A 23,165-nucleotide genomic window follows, 5' to 3' on the forward strand; every position below is an offset into this window, starting at 1 on the left:
TGTTTCCAAGTAAAGAGTTTTAAGTTTTAAGATATTTTGTAAAATCTTTTACTTGCTTTGCCTAGCATGGCAGTCCATGCTACAGTACACGTTTCCTATACTGAAGACTTTCTTTCGCTCTAAAATCCATTAATGGCCTCTTTGACCATTACTTCCTAAGAGGAAATTGCTTTTGACCCTTTTACTGAGCTGCCCAAGTTTTCCTATGGCGTGTGGTCTCCCTCACTTCAATGAGCATTAAACTGAAATTTGTTTAATGAAAGTTGTGCTCCTGGTGGTCTCTGCCTGGGGGATATTAGAATTATGGCACCACCTGAATTAACTGACAAATAATTCTAGGTTAGACAGAAAATGATTAATTTATTTTATTTTACAAATAGATAAAAGCAATCCAGATAATATATGGTAGTTGGTTAGAAATGATTTTTGATATATTTTAGTGATCATTTATTTACATGTATATACATATCACAATGAGGAAAGGTTTAGGAAATTTTCTTGGTTTGGTTTTTGTTTAAGGGAATAAATGTTTTTTTTGAGTAATTTTATAAAATAAAAGTATGATTTTGATGACAGGGGATAATAAGTATTTAGCATTTATTCACTAAACCAACCTAAGAAATAAAATGTTCCTGCTACCTCCAAAGTTAAAGACACTTGGCAAATCTTAATTACACCACAAAGTCTAGAGAGTTATGTAAAAACAAAAGGCATTTGGGGATTTCTCAAGTTCCAGAAAACCAGACAGAAAGTGCAAGTCATCAGCTAAAGAATAATAATGATAGCAAACAGAGTTCTGTGAACTAGGTACTATAACAAGTCACAGTATCAAATTTCCTCTGCACTAATCCATAAATGAACTCTATTTGGCCATTATAAATCATTAGATTGTGACTGTTCTTATTCTATGGTTTCAGTTAAATAACTGAAATACAATAACATAAATATGAGTTCCTAGACATGGCAACTGCTAAAAACAGTTTTCAGGGCTACATTAGATGCTAATGGTGGATCTACAGAGGCTAATTATAAACTCCATATTAGGAAATAATAAATCCCAAAGAAGCCTTAGCCTCTGAAATATCATCATAGGTTAACAGTTTTACAAATTTTAAACATTAAATCAATGTGGAAATAATCTAAAAAACATTCTTTAAGAGGCATCTAGTCTCTTATAGGATTCTTCAATGAAAGCTAACGTGTTCTTTGTTTGAGATGAATTATGGAGAACATCCAAGTCCTTCAGAAGAGCATTCTGGTTGGGAATTTGTGCCAAAATTTCTTTCTGTGGGTACAATGTATGATTAGTTAAAAAAATTTTTTTTGAGACATAGTTGACATATAACATTATGTTAGTTTTAGGTATATTGCATAATGACTCAATATTTGTATATATTGTGAAATGCACCACAATAAATCTAGTTAACAGCCATTACCACACAGTTACAATTTTTTTACATGATGATATCTCTTAAGATTTACTTTTTTAGCAACTTTCAAAAACACAATGTTATTATTAACTAATTACCATACTGTATGTTACATCCCTATGACTTATTTATCTTACAACTGGAAGTTTGTGCCTTTTAGCCACCCTCACGCATATAATTGGTTTTTAATATTATGAAAAATATCAAATGTATGTTATTTGGAGAATGATATAGTAAATCTCATGTACCTATCACTCAACTGTAATAACTATCAACTCACTGTTGCTTTTCTTCCAAATCTGTATTATTCTGTTTTCCCTCTGTCCATTTCTGCTACTTAACCCCTAAGTGAGTTATAGATAGGGAAATTTCAAATTATTTTTTGAGAAAATGTAAAAACTTCCTACCACCATAAACATGTACACTATGATATCTACTAGGGTCCTGTGAATAGACAAGTTACCAGTGTGTATAATCTATTACAAATAAGACATAATACTATTTTATGAAGAGTTATATGCCACTGTTAGAAGCATAAACAAAAGCAACTGTCAGAATTTACTGCCAGAATCTGTCCTATAGTTATATGACCAGACAAATGTGCAAAAATAGATGTACGAGAGTATACTCAGCATTATCTGCACTTGCAAAACTTATTTATTTCCATCAGTAATTCACAAATTATATAATGGTACATCCACACAATGGAATTCTATACAGCTACTGATAAGAATGAGATACATCTACATAAATTGACAAAGAAAGATGTTCAAACTTAGTATGAAATGAGAAATGAATATTTGTCATGAATTCCCTTTTTTAAAAACAGGATATATAATATTTTTAAATATCTAATTCACAGCTAGTGATAGTCAATATAGTAAACTGGTTCTTACCTGAAGTATGGGCGCTTTGAGACTCTTCTGAGAAAGTTCTGGAAGGGAGAGTACCCTGTTACTATCTATGTGAAACATCTAAAGTAGAAAAAGAAAGCTACAGATTATTTCAAAAGACTAATTTCTCTCAGTTTATTAAACGTAATGAAAGTTGTCTTGGTAAAATGTAAGCATTAAAAATTACATCCAGGGTCTAGCCACATATTATTTACACAGTTACCTGTTTTACCTTCTCCTCCTCTTCTTCCACCTCACTTGTCAGAACTTGAATTTTGTCCTTTAGGCTCTGAATGTTCCCAGTCACTGACTCTGTGGTCTCTACTATTTTATCTATTTCTTCCTGAGTCAGAAAGAGAAAGTTAATAATTCAAATAAAATATTTTATTAAATAAAACGAAAAGATATTAATATACATACTTTAAAAAACATCTTCTATATTAAAAACTGCTAGAAGAAACTGGTAAATATATTTTTTTCTTTTAAAAAACAGACTTCCTAGAAACTAATTTACCAAGGCAATAGTTTATTACAAGGAAATAAAAAGATATAGCCCATGTACAAGAACGTGTCCTCAGAAACTTACCAAAGCTGCTAGCATCAGAGATTCTGGAAGACCCGTGTAAACCCAGCACAGCCCATGGACTGATGGTCTAAAAATACTCTGTGTTCTGCCTGTTCATCTTTACCCCATCGCACACCCCTGACAATCACTGATCCTTTTATTGTCTCCAGTTTTGCGCCTTGTCCAGAATGTCATATAGTTGCAATTGCACAGACATAGCCTTCTCAGATTGGCTTATTTAACTTAACTCCATGTCTTTTCAGGGCTTGAAACCACCTTTCTTTTTAATGCTTAATAATACTCCATTGTTTAGAGGTGCCACAGTTTGTTTATCCATTCACCTACATCTTGTTTTTTCCCTAAATTTTGGCAACCATAAATGATATTGCTGCAAAGATCCACATGCAGTATGCTCCTGGGTCACATGGCAAAATGTTTAGTTTTGTGCCAAGCTATCTTCCAAAGTGGCTGTACTACTTTAACTTACACCTCAGTCCTAATTTCCCATGAATTGGTTGTTGGATTAGGAGACCTCTATCAAATACAACTATTATGTAAACCACATGTATTAGTTTCCATGTCTGCTGTAACAAATTACAACCAACTTGGTGGCTTAAAACAACAGAAATTTATTCCCTCACAGTTCTGGAGGACAGATGTCCCAAACCCAAATCACGGTGTCGGCAGGGCGGTGCGCCCTCGGAAGGCTCTAGGAGAGATTCCTTTCTTGCCTCGTTCAGCTGTCCAGCTGCTGAGGCTGCCAGCACTCCTTATAGCGGCATCACTGCAATTTCGGCACGTTTGCACGTGGCCTTTTCCTTCGTGTCAGTGTCTCTTACAAAGACACGTCAATCTCTTGAAGGACATTTGTCACTGGGTTCAGGTCTTGCCCCAAATAATCCAGGATGATCTCATCTTGAGATCACATCTGGGAGATTCCCTTTCCAAATAAGGCCACGTTCCAGGAGCTAACATTTAGACGTATCTTCCTGGGGTCCTCCATCAACTCATATAGAAAGGACTGAATAAGAGCACTGAATGAAGAGTTGATAATAAAGACTAAAAATTTTTAAAAGTTAATTTTGTTCCATTGCTTTGGTTATTTCTTTGGGTATTCCTACCATACCCATGTTGCACATTCTTTGCCAAACTTTTGTATTTGCCACTTTTCTCTAGAAAACTTTAAAAAACAATCTTTCTTTTTGATTCTTAAAATTTCCTTATTTTACCTTCTACTTATTGTAAGCATTACCTGTTGTGTTTCTTTGTTTTAGTACTCCTTCTAATTTAGTCTGCATATCCAAAGGCTTTTTCTTTTATTTCTAATTATTTCCTGAATTCTGTAACTTCATTTTTCAGTACAGCTGGTCCTCAAACAGTGTTTTCTCATTCAACTTCATTTTGTTATAATGTTGACAAGGAAAAGAAATCGATTCCCTGCTGGGGCCAACCTGTGTGGAAATTGCTTGTATTCCCCATGTCTGTGTGAGTTCTTTCCAGGTTTTGGAAAGTCAACACCAACCAACAATAACTCTAGGCTGCAGTAAAAAAAAGTAGTGGTTCTAAGAAATATACATAGGAGAAAACGAATAAATACAATTCTACAAACTCCTCATTCAGACACACTCTTATGCCAATGAAGAACTCTTATGCTCACAATACCAACAATGCTTCCATTGAGTACTGACTATAGAGCAAACCACAAACCGCTATGATGTAAGAAATATATATTTGGTCTCATTCCTGGTTCTTGGCACAGAGCTTCTAAAACCCTTGTAGCTTCCTAAGCAATGGGGGCAGTAGTAAGAGCACATTTAATTATAGCATTTGTTTTTGTCCTAGTTCTTGGCACAGAGCTTCCAAAACCCTTGTAATTTTCTGAGTGATTGGGGTGAGAGGAGCATCTTTTGTTATTCCTAAGTCCTTTTCAACCTTACCTGCGTTTATGCTAATGAATGACTCACAGAGGATGAAGGCTGGTTATTGGAACAAACAACCTGTGATTGGAGAACTGAGACTTTCAGCCCTACTCCTTCATCTCTGAGTAGGGCAAGGGAGCTGGAGATTTAGTTAACAATCAGCATGCCAACTCGATGAGGCTTGCATAAAACTCTCAACAATGGGGCTCAGAGAACTTCCAGGATCTCTGGATCCTTCACTCCTTCTTTTTGGCTGTTTCTGAGTTGAGTCCTTTAAAATAAACTGGTAATAGTAAGCCAAGTGCTTCCTTAAGTTCTATGAGCTATTCTAGCAAATTGTTGAACCTAAGGAGGGGGGTCATAGGAACCCCCAATTCATATACTTGGTTGGTGAGAAGTACAGGAGGCTTGGGCATGCAACTGGGACCTGGGAGCTGACGTGGGAGGGCAGTCTTGTGGGACTCAGCCCTTAACCTGTGGGGTCAGTGCCAATGCCAGATAGTGCCAGAATGGAATGAAAATGCAGGGCACCCAGCTAGTGTCCACAGAGAATTGGAGGACTGCTTGGTATGGAAAAGTCACACATTTGGCATCTTAAGTGTTGGGTATAGGAAAAAAGTTTTTTTCCATTTAATTGTATTTAAGCTTTTGGTACATGGACGTCTAATTTTAGTTGTAAACAAATGCCTCCTAGTATTATAAAAATCACATTATCATTTATATCTCTTATAATTTTCAAGTGATTTATGGAAATACTAACCATTAATGGTAACATTTACCATTATCATACTTTAAGACCTTTTAAAATAACCTTAAATGTTAGACCCTAAAGCATAAAAATCCTAGAAGAAAACACAGGCAGCAAAATCTTGGACATTGCTTGTTGCAATTTTTATTGGCTGTATCTCCTGAGTCAAGGGAAACAAAAGAGAAAACAAAACAAATGGGACTATCAAACTAAAAAGTTTTGCACAGCAAAGGAAACCATCAACAAAATAAAAAGACAACCCAAAGAATGGGAGAACATATTTGCTGATACAACTGATAAGGAATTAATATCTAAAATTTACAAAATACTTAAAAAATTCAACACCAAAAAACAAACAACCCAATTAAAAAATGAGCCAAGGACCTGAATAGACATGTCTCCAAAGAGGACATACAGATGGCCAATAGAGACATGGAAAGATGCTCAGTGTCACTAATTATCAGATACATGCAAATTAAAACCACAATGATATTGTCTCACACCTATCAGAATGGCCATCATCAATAAATTGACAAACAACAAGTGCTGGTGAGGATGTGGAGAAAGGGGAACCCTTTTACACCAGTGGTGGGAATGCAAACTGGTGCAGCCACTGTGGAAAGCAGTATAGATACCTCAAAACATTAAAAATGGATCTGCCTTTTGGCCCAGTGATCCCACTTCTGGGAATCTATCCAAAGGAACCCAAAACACTAGTTTGAAAGAACATAAGCACCTCTATGTTCGCTGCAGTGTTATTTACAATAGCCAAGGTATGGAAGCAGCCCAAGTGTCCATCCGTGGATGAGTGGATAAAACAACTGTGGGGCATTTACACAATGGAATACTACTAGGCCATATGAAAGAAGAAAAGTTTACCCTTTGCGACAGAATGGATAGACCTGGAGAACATTACACTAAGTGAAATAAGCCAGTCGGAGAAAGACAAATACCATATGATTTCACTCATATTTGGAATCTAATGAACAAACTGAACAAACAAGGAAAATGGAGGCAGACTCATAGATGGAGAGCAGGATGACAGCTATTTGAAGGTGGAATGTTAGGTGGTGGAGTGATTGAGCAAAAATGAAAAAGGACTCGTGGACATGGACAATAGTGTAGCAACTGCTGGGAGGGGGATATAAGGGGACAAAAAGGTAATGTAAAAAAATACAATAAAGATTAAATTAAAAAGAAAAAACAAACATCAAACTCATAGAAACAGTAGGAGAGTGACTGCCAAAGGCTGGGGGAAGGGTTGGTAAAGGAAATAGGGAAGGTATGTTAAAAGGGTACAAGCTTTTAGTAATAATAAGGTCTAATGATTTAATGGAAAACATGGTGATTATAACTGATAACATCATATTGTGTAGCTGAAATCTGCTAAGAGTAGAACTTAAACAGTTTACTCACACCCCTCCCCAAAATATATATGTAAGATAATTGATGTGTTAATTAACTAGATGGAGGAATCCTGTCACATACAATCCATACATATATAAAATCATCATGATGCACATTTTAAATATCTTATCTTATAATTTTATTTTTTAATTATTCCTCAATAAAGCTGAAATTAGGCCCTGACTGGCATGGCTCAGTTGGTTGAGCACTGTCCTGCAAAACAAAAGGTTAGGGGTCTGACTCCTGGTCAGGGCACATGCCTAGGTTGCAGGTTTGGTCCCCAGTTCGGGGAGTGCAAGAGGCAACCAATCGATGTTTCTCTCACACATGGATGTTTTTCCCCCTCTCTATTTCTCTCCCTTACCTCTCTCTAAAAAATAAGTAAAATCTGAAAAAAAGAAAAGCTGAAATTAAAAAAAACAAACAAACCCATACTAATGTCATCCAACTGTTAGAACTAGTGCTAGTACTGAAAATATATTCTTGAAAAACAGTAACATTGGGGGAAAATTAAACATAATCTCACCTTATGAAGAAAGCCAGGCAATCACTAAAAAAATACCATCCTATTAATTTATAATATTTGTAGATTTGTTGCTTAGAAACAAATTCTTCAACATCACCTAAGTTATTGAATATGTGAAAAAGCTGGAATAAATTATCTGTGAATTTGAACTTTGTATTTATTGAATTGCTAGGTCTAACAAAGAGCTAAGCACCACACTGACAAACTCGGAAATTACTAAGGGATATATATAGTCCAATCTATTTGTTTTAGTTTTTATAATTATTTAATAAACTCCTTAAGGTTGCTTCTCTTTCTCCCTCTTTGGTTTATCTGCACTTTTTAAAAATTACAGTTGACATTATTTTATATTTGTTTCATGTGTACTGCATAGTGGTTAGATATTTATATAATTTATGAAGTGATCTCCTGATAAGATGCTTTTCTTAACTGTTCAAGTATCCACTAATTAAAAGGCTGAAGTTAATGATGACAGCTGTTGTTATTACCGTTAACTCCTAAGGATAATCTTTAGGAATCATGCTCTGTCTTATGTCAGACTGACTAGGTATGCATTACAACTTTAAGTAGTTTGTTTAAGGTTCAGCTATAAATGTTAATATGTCTCTTTTTCGCATTTGTAGAATGAGGATAATACAGCACAGACCTCGTTAGGTCATTGTGAGGATTAAGGGCTGTAAGTGGTTAAAACAGTGCCTAGAACAATGAAAGCCCTCATTACATGTTTGCTATAATGATAACAGTAGTGATGATGATTGTGTTCCTGAAAAGAAAGTACCACATACAGGATGGAAAAACTGTTTTCAAATAGAATTTAGTGATGAGTTCCTACAGTGTGATAATGAAAAATACTACAATAGTTCAGTTTTAAAGTTTTAAAAATAAAAGATACCTAATCACTAAAACATTAGAAATACTTGTAACTTTAGAGGCCCAAAGTTTTGCTTAGATTAAAAAAAAAAAGAATTTAATAAAAAAACCCAATACAAGATCTAGTACTTATTACTAGCAGAATATCATAATAATTTTAGGAACTTTTTGGTCTCTTCCCCTTCCCCCTAATTATGGACTCATTGTTCAAGTCCCATACCTGCAATGATGCCAGACCTTCCTCATTAGCTCTGTGATGCACCTTTTCCATTTGCAGTAGACTTGACACATTAGTTAGATCTTTCAGCTTTTGGGAAGGGACTTTTAGGGTTTCACACAGTTGAAGCAATCTTAGGGATGGAATAAAAACACAATTATTAGTTTACACTATGAGTACCATTAGTATTATTTTTATTTTGTTTTGAAATACTGTTGTCACCTTTTTTGCCCGCATATTCCCAAGGGCTATAATCTTTTATTAACAGTGGCTGACCCTAGCAGTAAGTCTCCCCAAAAAGACCCGAAAAATCATCATTTAACCTTTCATTTCATTATGATTTACTTCAAATCATGGGGGCATTTAGGCTGCTTCATAAAGGAAAATTTTCTATTTTACACATTTAACAATTACATGCATTTCAAAATAAAAATTTCCTTGTGTTTGCTAAATGTTTCCTAGACTATTTTATTTTAGCTCATAAGCCTACCACCTATTGTGAATTACTGGGTAAGAGATGAGCACCACTCTGTAAATCTTAGCTACGAGCCTGAATTCCAAATCTCAGTTGTTTTAGAGAACATGACCAGGACTTCATTAAATAATCTAATTTGATGACATTAAAGAAAACGGAGCCCCATACACTTTAGGACAAATAAAACGCTAAGATTAAAGTGCTCTGTTCTGAGGTACTATCAATATGAATAGTATTCAATATTAAAGTTAAAAAATCTTCCTATGAATTAGATTGATTACAGCATCAATAGAAACTGATGTATCACTACCCTCACTTCTAGTAGTGAGTAATATACTTCCCACAATTTAATTCTTGATTTCCATAATAGTTAAATCTAAATTTGGTTGCTTCTACTTAATAGAAACATTTTGGAGTGCTTTGTTGTATTACCTAATTTGAACAGTGGAACCCAACACATCTTTCTGGATCTTATTCAAATGATTAATTTTTTGTAAAAAAAAAAAAAAAAAGTAGGCAATATAAGCCCCACCAATTATAAGTTTCATTAAGCTGTTAGGATAAGCTTCAGTTATCCAGAAAATCATCATTAGGACATCACATTTAAGCATAAAAACCTGTCTGCATAAATCTTCCCGAGAGAGATAAGCTTTTGATTTCTTAACTAAAATAAAGTTTCCAATGATGAACAGTTTTTTAATAAAAGTTTATTAAGTCAATTCTGTGGAAGGGTTATCCACTGTTCCAAGTGTTCTAAATAGTGGTCAGATTTCCAGGATTCTCTTAAGGTCTAATAAAACTAAAGGTATAACATAAATACACCCTGCTATAGCAACAACACCTAATCACCATGTATAATACTGTTTCTACAGACAACTTTCCCAAAATATGTTCCTCTAGAAACTGTAAGGGCTAACCAACTGAAATCACTTTGCTAAGGCTGTATACATGGCTATGTCAGTAAAAGGGAAGGTATTTGAGTATTGTTATTTTGGGAATGAAGGGGAGTGAGATGTGAAAGCAGAAGTGAAGGGAAAACAGGCAGTCTTTGAACTGTATGTCTCCATGGCTGCTACATGATGAAGCGACAGCCTACCTGTTGGATAGAATTGAATCTTTTCTGATGACCCAGGGTGATCAGTGAACAGCACTACTATGCACTGTAATATCCTCGTTTACACACCAAATGTGATTATTTGTCCTATATTAAAAAGACTATAAATAGTGACACCTTTATTATACATTATCTTATTTATTAGCTTTTTTAGTGCATTCCTTCAACATTAGCCTGTTATTCCTATAAGCCATTTACAAGCCCATTTCTAGCAGTATCTCTTTAATGTCCTCTACCTCTCTCCATGAACTTCCACCCAATCCCAGCTTTTACTTTGCTGCTATCCTTCAGAAATTACAATTCAAGTAAGCAGAATTGGTGCTTAGTCTTCCCAAGAATAAAGTACTACATCACAAACATTTCCAGGCACACCAGTAAGACACAGAACATTCCTCTACGAAAATGTACAAAATACTAGAAAAACGTAGTCACTGAAAAGCATTGATAGTGGTATGACTTTAAAAACAATTTTTTAAATTGTTATTTTAAATGGCTATTGTTTTCAGGTTTTGAAAAGGTGCACTGCTGAAAGTACAATTAACAAAAAGCAAAATAGAGGAATGTTTAAATAGCATCAAAGAACGCAATGGTTTTGTTTGAATCATTAATTTAAATTAGGACAAAAGCTATTACTGTGAAAAAAAAATTTTTTTAAGATTTTATTTATCTTTACAGAGAGGGTAAGGGAAAGAGAAAGAGAAGGAGAGAAACACTGACATCAATCGGTTGCCTCTCCCACATGCTCCAACTGGGGACCTGCCTGCAACCCAGGCATGTACCCTGACCAGGAAGTGATTGTGGGGTGATCCCCATTCAACTGAGAGCCACACTGGTGAGGGCTGGTGTGACTTTTTAAAAACACATGAAAAGAAATCTTTATTTGTAACTTGCCACAAGATGAAGAACAATAATAACCTGGAAAGGGACTCTTGCTGCTTGTGCAAATAAAGTAATATGATATAAAGTTAAGAAAAAACACAGCAATAGGACACATATTTTATAGGATAAATAAAAGTGGTGAACTCTTAACTTCAAATTGTTCAAAACGAAATTAAAGGGAGTTCAAGTTGACAAAATGATTTTCAAGTCCCAATACAGAAATGTGAATTATGGAAGCAGGCATTTTGTACTGTTCAGATTCTTCATTAAAAATTCCCTTAATGAGCCCCATCTGGTGTGGCTCAGTGGATTGTGCGCCAGCCTGTGAACCAAAGGGTTGCTGGTTCGATTTTCAGTCAGGGCACATGCTGCCAGGTCCCCAGTAGGGGGCACCTGAGAGGCAACCACACATTGATGTTTCTCTCCCTCTCTATCTCTCTCCTCTCCCCTCTCTAAAAATAAATAAATGAAATATTAAAAAAAACATTCTCTTAAAAAACTCAGACTTGCATATAGCAGCAGTTTAGGATAGACTATACATTCCCAAATTGTTCTTCTTTTTAAAACAACAACAAAAATCCCAAATGAAAAACTTTTATATTCCACAGATGTCTGTTCTAGCAACATAGAGGCAGATCAGATTTTTACTAAATATGTTTTAAACATTTTCTATTGCATAATTATCTTACCTTTTCTTTAGGCAGTTAAGATGATATTGAATTTGTTCATTTTCTCTACCTTTGTTGTTCAAAATTGCTCTAGAAAAGAAAAAAAAAGGATTGAATAAATGTTAGTCTGCAACACAACTAATAAAATCTGTTTAGTTTTTTTCTCTGATTTCTTTCAAGTGCCTCTCCTTCCTAGCCAGACTGAATCAATCACTTTTCCTTCTATATACATTTTAAGCAGAGGTATAAAAGTTCTTTTTATCATATTATATGTTGTATTTGATTTATATGTCTGACTCTTCTGATGTATTTCAGTTCCTTGATGGCAGAATCCTGATTTCCTTTGTATTGTATCTCCTCTGGCATGGTAAGTTACATATAAAGGGTCAATTTAAACTCAACTTCTTCTTTAAGTGGCTCCTATTGATAGAATGTGTTAAAGTTTACAGGTCGGGCCACACAGACTTCATTTTTATTTCCCTGATGTAATTCTGAGTTTCTGAAATTAACAAAGACTTTTTTTTTTTACTAAGGTTAATGCCATTGAAAGAAAACAAATATATCTTTATCTGCAAGAGAAAAATCCCCTATCACCATAAAATAGATAACATTTAAAAGAAGACTGTCTATGGAATATATAAGTAGAAATCAAATGTTAAATGGAGAAATTTCATACTCACATTATTACTGTCTCCATCATAGTTTGCAAATGCTTTCTGCTATTCTTTGAAAGAGGTTGCCAGGTTTTTCTCCTGCTGAGTGCTATCTTTACCTGCTTTAGACTAGTTTGCTCTGATTGTCTTGTTTCTGGTGAAAGAAGAGACTGGTCAATCTAGAAGGTTACATGTTTCTACTTAAAAAGTAACTGAAGTATAAATTTATATAAATGAGCTAATGGAATCATGAGAACCAAAATATTATAAAGGTTTATCAATTGTTTGATTTCCTTTTTTATTGCACAGCCATAACATGCCAGGTATTGAATATGAATATGCTATCTACCGTTATCTTAACTAAAATAATATTAACTGATATTACAGATACAAACGCAAGACTATTTTAAATGAAGAGCCAAGCTATAATGACTAGGAGTCAACATAAGAGTATAGGTCTCATAAATGGCCTTAATTAAAGAGTTTGTTAAGGCTAGAAAACTGTTCTACTAAATGTTGGATGGCAACCGGAACAAAAGAGATTAACCAAACCATAGTCGATGTTTAGTAAACTGTTAATTGTTCTACTTACAAGGGATAAAATGTGGAATTATACTATTGGCTCACAGGAGACTTGTTTTGGAAGAAGGGAGGTTAAATAATTATAGATGCAAAGCATTATAAAAGCAAAAGTACTGTGCTCTATGGAAGTATAAAACCAGATGATGTAATGAGGTCTTGGGTGAAAAAAGGTAGGGAATTCTTCTAGGAAAAGGTGAAATTTAAGTAAAGATGAATACTTTAAAATAATTTACTGTGAATAAAATTAGATAGTTATTCCAAATTAATCTATACAGTGCTAGCAGAACAGAAGGATATCTGTCTTGAAGAGAAATCAGGATGTGTTTCTATGTATCACAGATCAGTAATAATTCCGGCTGTGGTACACATTTTTCCTAGTTTCTATCAATTTCATAACCCTATACAATATTTTGCTAGGTATGGTAAATAAAATTTCAGTTAACCAAAGTAACTGACTAACCAGTAAAACATATTCTTGCAAAAATGAGAATACTGCTATTTACTACCATCTTTTGCTTTTGCAGAACTCATGAACAAGATGCTGATAATTTTCTCATGAGTATAGGTAGCTTGAGAAAGACAGTCTAAATAAGATACAGAAAAGAAATACCTTCAGAACACAGACGCTTTGGATGATTTTTATTTTTTTTCACTGTGTTTCTAACCTAGAGGGAAAAACATGTACACATACAAAGAGAGAATTAAACATTAAATAAAAAGCTATTACTTTGGTAATAGAGTGGTTATATATATTGAAGGAAATTCATATAACTTCTGGTTACATAGAAAGAAAGCCTATTGCCACTTTTACAGAAAAAGGTTATACTTGTCACAAGCAAAAATATACTAAAGCAATTCCTGGACAATGGTGATAATGTATAATAGGACTTCAGACTGTATCAAACAATGTTTTAAAGAAATTATTACTCATTTTACCAGTGAAGTGTTATATACTGTACCTGTAAAACAAATAAGAAGCTTTGAGAAGAGACGGGTAAAATTATAGTAGGAAAAAGCTAATTCCTACCAAACTAATTTTTCCTGGTTGTAATAAAAGTCTCTACCAACTGCCAAATACCCTTGTCTTTTAACATATGAATGTCATAGTTAGTACACTCTATTTCCAGTCTTCTCATTTAAAGACCTTACCAATGCCCAGGATCTGCTCCTTTTCAAAGAATTCTTGGATCAATACCTTCAGAATTGAAGTAAATAATTTCTATCTGGGAACTTTTACAAATTATGCTGTAACAGTTCCCATATAACAATAAGAAGTACTATAACTTGCAGTAAAAGTCACCTTCAGTCCTCAGATACTCCTTTGTAGAGAATGAATGATATTTTTAATAGAGTTCTGGATGAGCCCTGACTGGTGTGGCTCAGTGGATTGGGTGTCGTCCTGCAGACTGAAAGGCTGCCGATTTGATTCACAATTGGGGCACATGCCTGGGTTGCAGGCCAGGTCCCTGGTTGGGGGCATGCAAGAGGCAACTGACACACACACTGATGTTTCTCTCCTTCTTTTTCTCCCTCCTCCCTCTCTAAAATAAACAAATAAATACAAATCTTTAAACAAAAGAGTTCTGGATGATAAACTAGATATTTTCATCACCTCTTTCTTTGGTAACTCCACTTCCTCATCACCAGTTTTTCTTTTTGGATTTCTTTTTAACTGTTGAGACCTTTTCTTGGAAGTGTGTGCTTTGCTAGACATCTTGATCTAAATAGAACAGTTTTAAGAGTGCTTCAAAAAATCTGTAAAGATAAAAAGGACATAGAAAAATGCTTAAGATTTGCATAGTATTCTGTTCAAAAGACTACCTATAAATGTTCCAAATTGCTTTTAAGCATATTTTAAAAACAATAACATTGGTTCTTATTAAAGTAAGGATATCTAATTCAATTTCATTCCTAGAAATTTTCCATCTGTATGGCTTTTAAAATCATTTAAAAATGCTTTTGCATCTCCCCCAAACAATTACATATCTCCATGTTTACATGCAAGAAAAAGAATATATAAAGTGTTGAACTGTCTTACTCAGGTCACAGATAATTCTGATATCTATTATCTCACAGATATTACTCAGGTCTCCTTGGTTGAAACCTAATGGATTTATCATTCAATGTATGCCAAAGATAGGAGGAGATACTTTTTAAAATGATACCATGAACTTATCTTATTCAGATTTATGTAGTAAATTCACTCATAAAAAAATTTCAGTTATAAACCAAAGCATCGCAGGTTCAATTCCCAGTCAGGACACATGCCTGGGTTGCAGACCATGGCCCCCACCAACCACACATTGATGTTTCTCCCTCTTTCTCCCTCCCTTCCCTCTCTAAAAAATATAAATAAATAAAATCTTAAAAATATATTAAAAAAAAATTTCAGCTATACAACTCTGTCTGGGTTTTGTGCATTTCAACAAGAGCACAGAAGTATACTGAGTCCTCTGTCTACCGCCCCCTCCCAAACCCACAGATTAAAAAACAGGCACAGAAGTGGTGCTGGGGGTGCTAATGACAAAATTTAGAATCGATCCTTTTCTCTATTTAATAGTCCTTTATCACCAAACTCATTTCTGCTAAAAGGAACAGAAGAATAGGGTATTTTTTCTTGCATTAGGCCTTAAGGAGTAAGTAGCCAGAAATTAGGTACAGTATACATGGATACACACACACACACACACACACACAATGTGTGGTATATACGTTATATGTATATATTTTTAGGTATATACAGCTAGATATATAAATCAATCACCATTATTTTTCTAAAAATTCAGAGTTAATTACATTAATATAGTTTATATATGTAAATTTAGACACATAATAAAAGGGGCACTCTGGATAAATCTATTCCCTCCAATTTTAAAAGGAAGTTTCAAGCTCCCTCCCACCCCCAGTAAGACTGACAACAGTGGGAAAGAAACAGTTGAAAGATCACACTTGGGAACTACATGTGAGATCAGTTACAAAAAGCAAAACCTCAAATATGCTTTACCCTGCTCTTGAAAAATGTGGTACCTTACTCTGCAGCCAGTCTGCTAAGTCCCATTCCTGAAATGCCTAATTCTGTCAAGGTGACATTCATGTCCTTGTATTCCACCTACTTGCAAACCAATTCATAGGGTGTTTCCGTTATGGATCTCTCCTGGAGGGGTTGTCATAGATAGCAGTTCAGGTTGTTGACTGAAAAAGAGTACCCAGGTGGGGAAGCAAACAAGGGCCACAATTTATTTGGCCCTCCTCACTTTATTTGCCAGCTTACAAATGGTAAAAACTCCTTTCACTTCTATTGTTGACATATGAAGTCTATGGTTCCTTGTCTTAAATCCTGGCAGACACTGCAACTGTCTGAGGAGAATATGGTGGAAATGATTCTGTATAGTTTATTGGCCTAAATGCTAAGAGACGGGCAGCTGCAACTCTGTCTTGCTTGGAATATTTACTCTTGGAACCTATCTACCATGCTATGAGGAAGGCCAACATGGAGAAGAACTGAAGCTTGAAGCAAAAGCCCCAGCTGAACTCCCAACCAACAGCTAGCACCAACTTGCCAGCCTGGTGCATGTACCTGAGCCAACATGCTGCATCTGACACTGTGTGGAAAAGATATGAGTCAGTCCCACCAAGTTTTTTCCAATCTCAAATTTTGGAACCAAATAAGTGATTTTTTTAAAAAATAAAATCTTTCTCCAATACCTGTCTAATAACATATACATTCTTTCCCATGCTGTTTAAAGTCCTTAACAATCTATCCCTGTCTAGCTTTCCATACTTCTCTCCTGCTACTCCATTTGCATCCCCCTCGCTGGCTAGATTTATGATTTCCTGGACACACTTCAAGTAAGGCGCACACTTTACCCTCTAGCGGAGCTGCTCTCTTGTGTCTCTGCCCAGTGTCTCTGATCATGAGCCACCTGCTTCTCAAAGCCTCCTAACCAATCCACTTCATTGCTCTCTAAAAGTCTGTGGGCTCCTATGGTCTCTTACTTTCAGCTGGCACTTACAGTATTCATTTAGAAACTTTTATAGCAATTTGCAACAATTTTGTGTATATTGAAACTGATCATAGAATAAGTGGCTGTGATCTTTCTTTTTATATCTCATTTTTGTAGTAATTATTTTTTTCTAAAAAATAGGCTTTCTTTTTTAGAACATTCTTAGGTTTACAGCAATATTGAGCAGAAGTACAGGGAGTTCCAATATACCCCTGTACCTCCTACTACGACCCTTCTCCACAATCAACATCCCACACCCGAGTGGCACATTTGCTACAAGCTATGAACCTACACTGACACATTAGTACTCAAAGTTTACAGTGTTCATTTCTGGTATTACACATTCTATTGGTTTGACTAGTAATTAATTTTTAATTGTAATTTACAACAGTGTCAGTTGTGACTAGTTAAAAATTTTTAAATGGCCCTTTCTCATAGACAATTTGAGAAGCACTGTTCTCACGATACTTACTTGAAGCAATGAACCATAATGCAAAACGTTTCTCAACCTTGGCACTATTAACATTTGGGATGGGATAATTCTTTGTTGTGGGGGCTGTCCCGTGCACTGCAGGGCGTTTAGCAGTGTCCCTGACCTCCATTCGCTAGACTTAAGCAGCACCTTCTCCAGTGTGGCAACCAAAATTGCCTCCAAACATTATGAAATGCCTCTGGCAGTGAAACCACCCCAGGCCAGGAATCACCACCAAGAGTGAGCCAGGTGTGAGGATAAATAGCACAGGTTCCAAGTCCTGGCTCTGCCATTTAGCACCTGTATAGTCTTGGCAAAAAAAAATCTGCTCCCTTTCCCCATTGGTAAAATGAGTTAATAAAAGTACCAACACCAAAGGCTTTTGTAAAGTTAAAATTTTGTACACAATACATAAATGCCTAGAACAATATGTGGGACATAGCTCATACAAAAAAGAATACAAATTTTAGATCCACAGGAAACCATAGCTTAGTGGTAGTGGACACAGGCAGACATAAAAACAATTATTATATGCAGTCTTACATAATGTGACAGATGTTACACAAATCAGTGAATGGCTATCTCAGAATGGCGTGTGAGAGAATATACAGTATTCAGAGAAAAATTAAATATTTGCATTACGTTTTAAATACTGAGCCAAAAGGAGACTGAAGTATTCGAAAGAAAACAGCAAAAGCCTGATGGTGGGACCGGAAAAGTCCAGCGAGACTTTTACCTTGCGTGGGAGGACGGGACAGAAAATAACTGGAACGGTAGTTCGCGGACAGACTTTACACTGCAGTAAAGAATTTATTCATTACTGGATAGGACACAGGGAGGCTCCTAAGTTGTCTCGTTTCCTCACCAGCTGAAACTCGTGGAAACCAAGTATCTCCATCTAAACCTCTGTGTTGGCAGAAGACGTGAACACGACGAGTAGCAAAACACAATGTTTACCTCTTGACCAGTGACGCCAACGGAGGGTGACGCCACCGACTGCAGTAACCTCAAGGCCAAAGACGCTAATCTCTAAGGCTGCACTTCGTCCCCCGAATGGCTGCGGGGGAGATGAAGGAAGGAGGACGGGGGTGAGGAAAATTCAGGGAAAGGCGAGGAGAACCTGCCTGGCTTCACTCCTACCTCGCAAATCAAATTAATCCATCCGTTGGCGCGCAGGGCAGACCAATTCGGGTTTCCCTCCCTTTGGAAAAACCTCACGCTTCTCAAATGCAAACCGCGGAGTTTGCCACAAACGTATTGGTCACAAAACTCACTCCCCAACCTGGACCGACTTGCAGGGTAAGCGCTTTCACTGCTCACCAACGACTCTCCCCGTCTTCTCCTTGAGAAACCACGCTCGGAAGAATTCGCGCCCAAACTATCGAAAGTCCCAGAGACCCGGAAGTGGGCTTGTAGAAACAGGAAACGCTTGCAGGGAGGCTGGAGGCAAGTCACAACCCTGACGTCATCAGCAGCGCGCCCACGAGAGAGAGCGGTGCGATTGGCTGGAAGAAGGGCGTTGTCGACTACGCCCCCCAACTCCGGCTGGCTCCGGCACTTGCTCCTTGCAGGGCCCAGCTCGGACTAGCGGGGCCGGGGGCGCTCAGGGGTCAGAGGCGGTCTCCCAAAGCTGAAGTCCGAGACAAGCCGGGTAGTGAGTACGGTTGTTGTCTTGGGGCACATCATTCTTTAAAAAATCCTTTCATTCTTCTGGCTCCCCACTCCCCCTTACCACTGTCCTCTAAGCCTCTGTTCTTTCCACCCTCCCACCTTTCTCCTTTTTTACCTTCCTACTGTGACGGTATCGCTTTCTCCTCTGCCTTTATCCTTAGGTTTAGATTCTTCACCGACCTCTCACTTTCATGAAAGGTGTTTTTAACGTCTGGGGTCCATGTAGCCATTTTTCCTGGCCACCCAACCACCTAGAGTTTCTTCTGGGCAGAGATCACTTCTTGTACGATTCCAGAAGCGTGCCTTGGTTCCACTTGTTACTGTGAGGTTTTTGTTTTTGTAAGAGGTGGTGGCACTCAAAGTGACTTTCCGTATACAGGTGGAGGTAACGGTGAGAGGTGGAATAAGAAAGGTCTAAATTGGCATAAAATTGTTAAGTTACTAGCTTGTTCTATCTAGAAAGAGAGCTGTCTCTCTCAGAAGCCGGAACCGTGGATAGTGTATGTGTGTAAAGTTTTAGATCACTTGATGATTTTCTCCCAGTATGTTTAATGACTTATTTATTTTAACACTTATTTTAATTTGCATGCTATCGTTGTATGTTGTATGTTATCTCCAACCCAAATTGGCTGAACATTAGAGGTGGCTGGTTCTTGAAGTATTAATGTGGACCTACATGAAAACAGCCAACACTTGAAAGTTATTTGCTTTTACATGTTGCTTCTTTGAATGTTTGACGTCTCTCTTGATGGGTCTTCTGAGAAAATTTAATTCTGTTACTATCAGCAATAGTTCTGTTCTTATCTAAAAAATGATGTCTATTTCCATCCTGTACCAATTTGCTGTGTGATTTTCAGGGAGTCACTTAGGTAGGGCTTTTCCCAGTCATTTGTCCAGGTTTAGGAAAGCCCCATGAATATTTTGTGTGAAATAATATATTTCCTGTCTATAATCTAGTCTCAGACAGTTTTCAAATTACCTTTTATGTCTACCACTACCCTAGTGGTTCAGTTATAACTTAATTATTTTCTTGTTTGCCTTTGAAGCTAGAACATGTAGTATATGGCTTGCAAGAAGATGGATGACAAGGACCCTATGTATTTAATGGAATAAAATGCATAATAGCTTTTAAAAAATAGTGGGAACTGTTTTTATTATATTTCAATTAGACTTTATTCTATGCATTTTTACCCAGTTGAACATATGGTATTTACAATTTTTATATCCCGATTCTCTCACTTAATATTTTTTAGCCCATCTCCTTTTTAAAGGAACTGTATAACATATTTAAAAATTTGACTTATGTATAATATACTTACATGTAAGTGCACATAAAGTAATTATACAGTATGACTAATTTCCAGAAATTAAATGCGTCTATATAATCAGCATTCAGATCATGACCACCCCAGAAGCTCCTCTTTCACTCCCTTTCTGTACTAGCCATCATAAGTAACTATTCTCCTGACTTCTAATATCAAAGATTAGTTTTGCCAATTTTTAAAATACATTTTAATACCTCTGCTATAATTTACTTACTCATTCTACATTTTCAATGATGTTTCTTAGTTTTATTACAACTATAGGGAACATGTATTTCGTGTAGTAACTTTCCCAGGAGTGATGTTCCTCAGTGGAATAGCGTAATAATTTCTGAGGCTTCTTGTACATACTGGCAACTTGTTTTCCAAAGTAGTTAAAGCAGTTAATACTCCAACTAGTGGTTTATGTCTTTTGCTTCACAACCCCCTAACAAAGGTTGAGTATTCTTATTTTCTTTTAAGTTTTACTAAATCGATAGATAAGAAATGGTATGGAAAATAGAAATTAAGGTTCACATTACTTCTTGACCTATCCACTATAAAACAATATGGCATGATGAGTATATTAAAATTTACATCTCAAAATCTTTTAAAATGCTAAGTTCTAACGAGTAGTAATTCAGGTGAACAGTATACTGCTTTGCTGTGTGGAATTTTCATCAAGTTATTTTATTTATTTCTCTGAACCTTAATTTCTACATATGTAAAATGATGAAATTGGACTTAGTTGGACTTAGACACCTAGTGTAAGACTGGTGCTAGTTATAGGAAATATATATAGATCTGATGTCACAGCAATATATAGATTAGCAGAGAAGACATATATATACACAGATATAAAAGAGTGGGAAAAAGTACGTTTACAGTTCGTATGGAAAATAATACAATAATGAATAATAATACAAGAATAAACTTCTTGTACTCACCACTGTAAACCTATTTTTGCCCACTCCTGTATATAGAGATGTATATATGATATATGTTTTTATATGAATATCAAATATATCTTACATAAATAAATGTATTTTATATGAACATAAAAATAGTGTTCTAATACATTGTCATATGGGAGATGATAGATGTATAAATAGGGACACAGTTCTTCAGATTACTGAAGAGACCATTTAGCCCAGCTTGTGGATTCAAAGAGAGGCTGTGACTTAAATTCAAGGACTTTGAAATGGGACTGCCTAGGTTCAAATGGTGACTTTTTTGTGTCTCAGTGTCCTTGTCTATAAATGGGGTGTTGTGAAAATTAAAATTGCTACTTTATATATAAAGTTCTTAGAGTAGTGCCGGGCACATAGAAAACCCTGCGTGTTTGAGAGGAAGCCTTAGCTGAATTAGCCAAAGAAGAACATTGTTGGCAGGTGGAAGAGCAAGAGCAAGTCAAAGAACTTTGGAATATGAAGGGGACTGCAGGTAATCCAGTATTTATTGAACACAAAAAGTACAGAGGATGATGAGTCTGAGAGGTAAGCAGGTCATGGTGGGCTTTACGTGCCTGTTTGTCTTCCTTATCGTGCTGTTATCCAGCAGCCAAAACAATGTCTGTCATAAAGTCAGTGTTACATGACAACTTACAGAATGAAAAAAACTCAAGAGGCCATATGCTATATCCTCTATATGATGCAGAGCCTTTGAAAAAGCTTAAGAGAAGTGTGACATCAGGTTTGCATTGGTGTTAGTGTATAGAATGGCTTAGAGGGGGCTCAGATCGGGCAGTAAAACCATCTAAGAGGCTATTGAGGAGGAGGACTATAATTATAGTAGTTCTAGAGAAGAGGGGCCAAAATTATAAATATCAGGTACAGGAAGCAGAAAAGGAGAAGAGATGAAATAATACTAATATATCCTCTTCCTTCTCTTTTCTCACCAAATGCTCCCATTTTGCCTCTCTTGTAAAGAAACGCATCCTGTGCTTTTTTCCTAGGTCAGTTTTTGTTTGTGTTGGGTGTTTTCCATGCTCCATCATGTGGAGGGCTAAGAGTCAGCTCTTTCTGCTATCACCTCATCACCTGAAGCAACTAAAAGAGTCATCAGGCTCCAGGCTTTTATGTCAGCGACTTCTGCACCAGCAACAACCGCTTCACCCAGAATGGGCTGCCCTGGCTAAAAAGCAGCTGAAAGGCAAAAATCCAGAAGACTTAATATGGCGCACCCCAGAAGGGATCTCTGTAAAGCCCTTATATTCCAGCAGGGACACCAAGGACTTACCTGAAGAGCTTCCAGGAATGAAGCCATTCACACGTGGACCATATCCCACCATGTACACTTTTAGGCCCTGGACCATCCGCCAGTATGCTGGCTTTAGTACCGTTGAAGAGAGCAATAAGTTCTATAAGGACAATATTAAGGGTGAGATTTTAATGTGAAATGCAGTATTTATGATCAGATATAGACTTTCTTTTCTTGGTTTTTTTTGAGGGGAGGCTGGTTAATCTTTATAAAGATAATACTCGTTTTATAATTTTGTAGTTTAGAATATAACTCTGAAAAAAATGAATGGTTTTCAACTTCCATGGTCAAAAGATAGGTGAGCCAGAACAAAACATTAAATCCTTGAAAGCAAACAACAGTTGTATGCACATTGTTTCAATGTAATTTGGTGAAGTGAAGTTGTAAGAAGACAAGAAACATTGACTTTGCCTTTGAAATCTTTTATTAAACATTAGGCTAGGAGTTGGAGGAGAAAATGGTTTAAGTGATGCCTAAAGAAAGCAATAAACAAATGATAATGTGGTGCAAAC

General features: G+C 36.2%; 2 protein-coding genes across 10 annotated transcripts in view; one reads left to right on the top strand and one right to left on the bottom strand.

Moving 5' to 3' along the window:
* MMUT (methylmalonyl-CoA mutase) overlaps positions 1 to 23,165 on the top strand; it is a 53,913-nt gene that overhangs the window by 281 nt on the left and 30,467 nt on the right. The window contains exons 1-2 of one of the 3 annotated variants that reach the window (XM_028508923.2): positions 18,884 to 19,076; positions 22,349 to 22,773. In XM_028508923.2, the coding sequence (XP_028364724.1) occupies positions 22,389 to 22,773 (385 nt within the window). In that variant the 5' untranslated portion in view covers positions 18,884 to 19,076; positions 22,349 to 22,388. Of the gene's footprint in view, positions 1 to 18,883; positions 19,077 to 22,347; positions 22,774 to 23,165 lie in introns of those variants that run through there. The other 2 variants (XM_036024203.1, XM_036024202.1) reach the window with 2 other exon arrangements.
* Positions 356 to 18,851, bottom strand: CENPQ (centromere protein Q). Of its 7 annotated transcripts, none has more exons than XM_036024213.1 (10): positions 18,743 to 18,851; positions 18,380 to 18,479; positions 14,559 to 14,701; positions 13,557 to 13,611; positions 12,392 to 12,518; positions 11,733 to 11,801; positions 8,579 to 8,708; positions 2,556 to 2,666; positions 2,327 to 2,404; positions 356 to 1,285 (listed from the first exon to the last, which is right to left on the bottom strand). In XM_036024213.1, the coding sequence occupies exons 3-10, from the start codon at positions 14,658 to 14,660 to the stop codon at positions 1,154 to 1,156; spliced, it is 804 nt and encodes a 267-aa protein (XP_035880106.1). In that variant the 5' UTR covers positions 14,661 to 14,701; positions 18,380 to 18,479; positions 18,743 to 18,851; the 3' UTR covers positions 356 to 1,153. The 7 variants fall into 7 exon arrangements, with proteins under 7 accessions (XP_035880106.1, XP_035880100.1, XP_035880103.1 ...); XM_036024207.1 differs by having other exon boundaries at positions 2,547 to 2,666; positions 18,743 to 18,850; XM_036024210.1 differs by lacking the exon at positions 18,380 to 18,479 and having other exon boundaries at positions 2,547 to 2,666; positions 18,743 to 18,815.

The sequence above is a fragment of the Phyllostomus discolor genome, chromosome 4, assembly GCF_004126475.2.
Source record: "Phyllostomus discolor isolate MPI-MPIP mPhyDis1 chromosome 4, mPhyDis1.pri.v3, whole genome shotgun sequence".
In the NCBI taxonomy this organism is placed as follows: Eukaryota; Metazoa; Chordata; class Mammalia; order Chiroptera; family Phyllostomidae; genus Phyllostomus; species Phyllostomus discolor.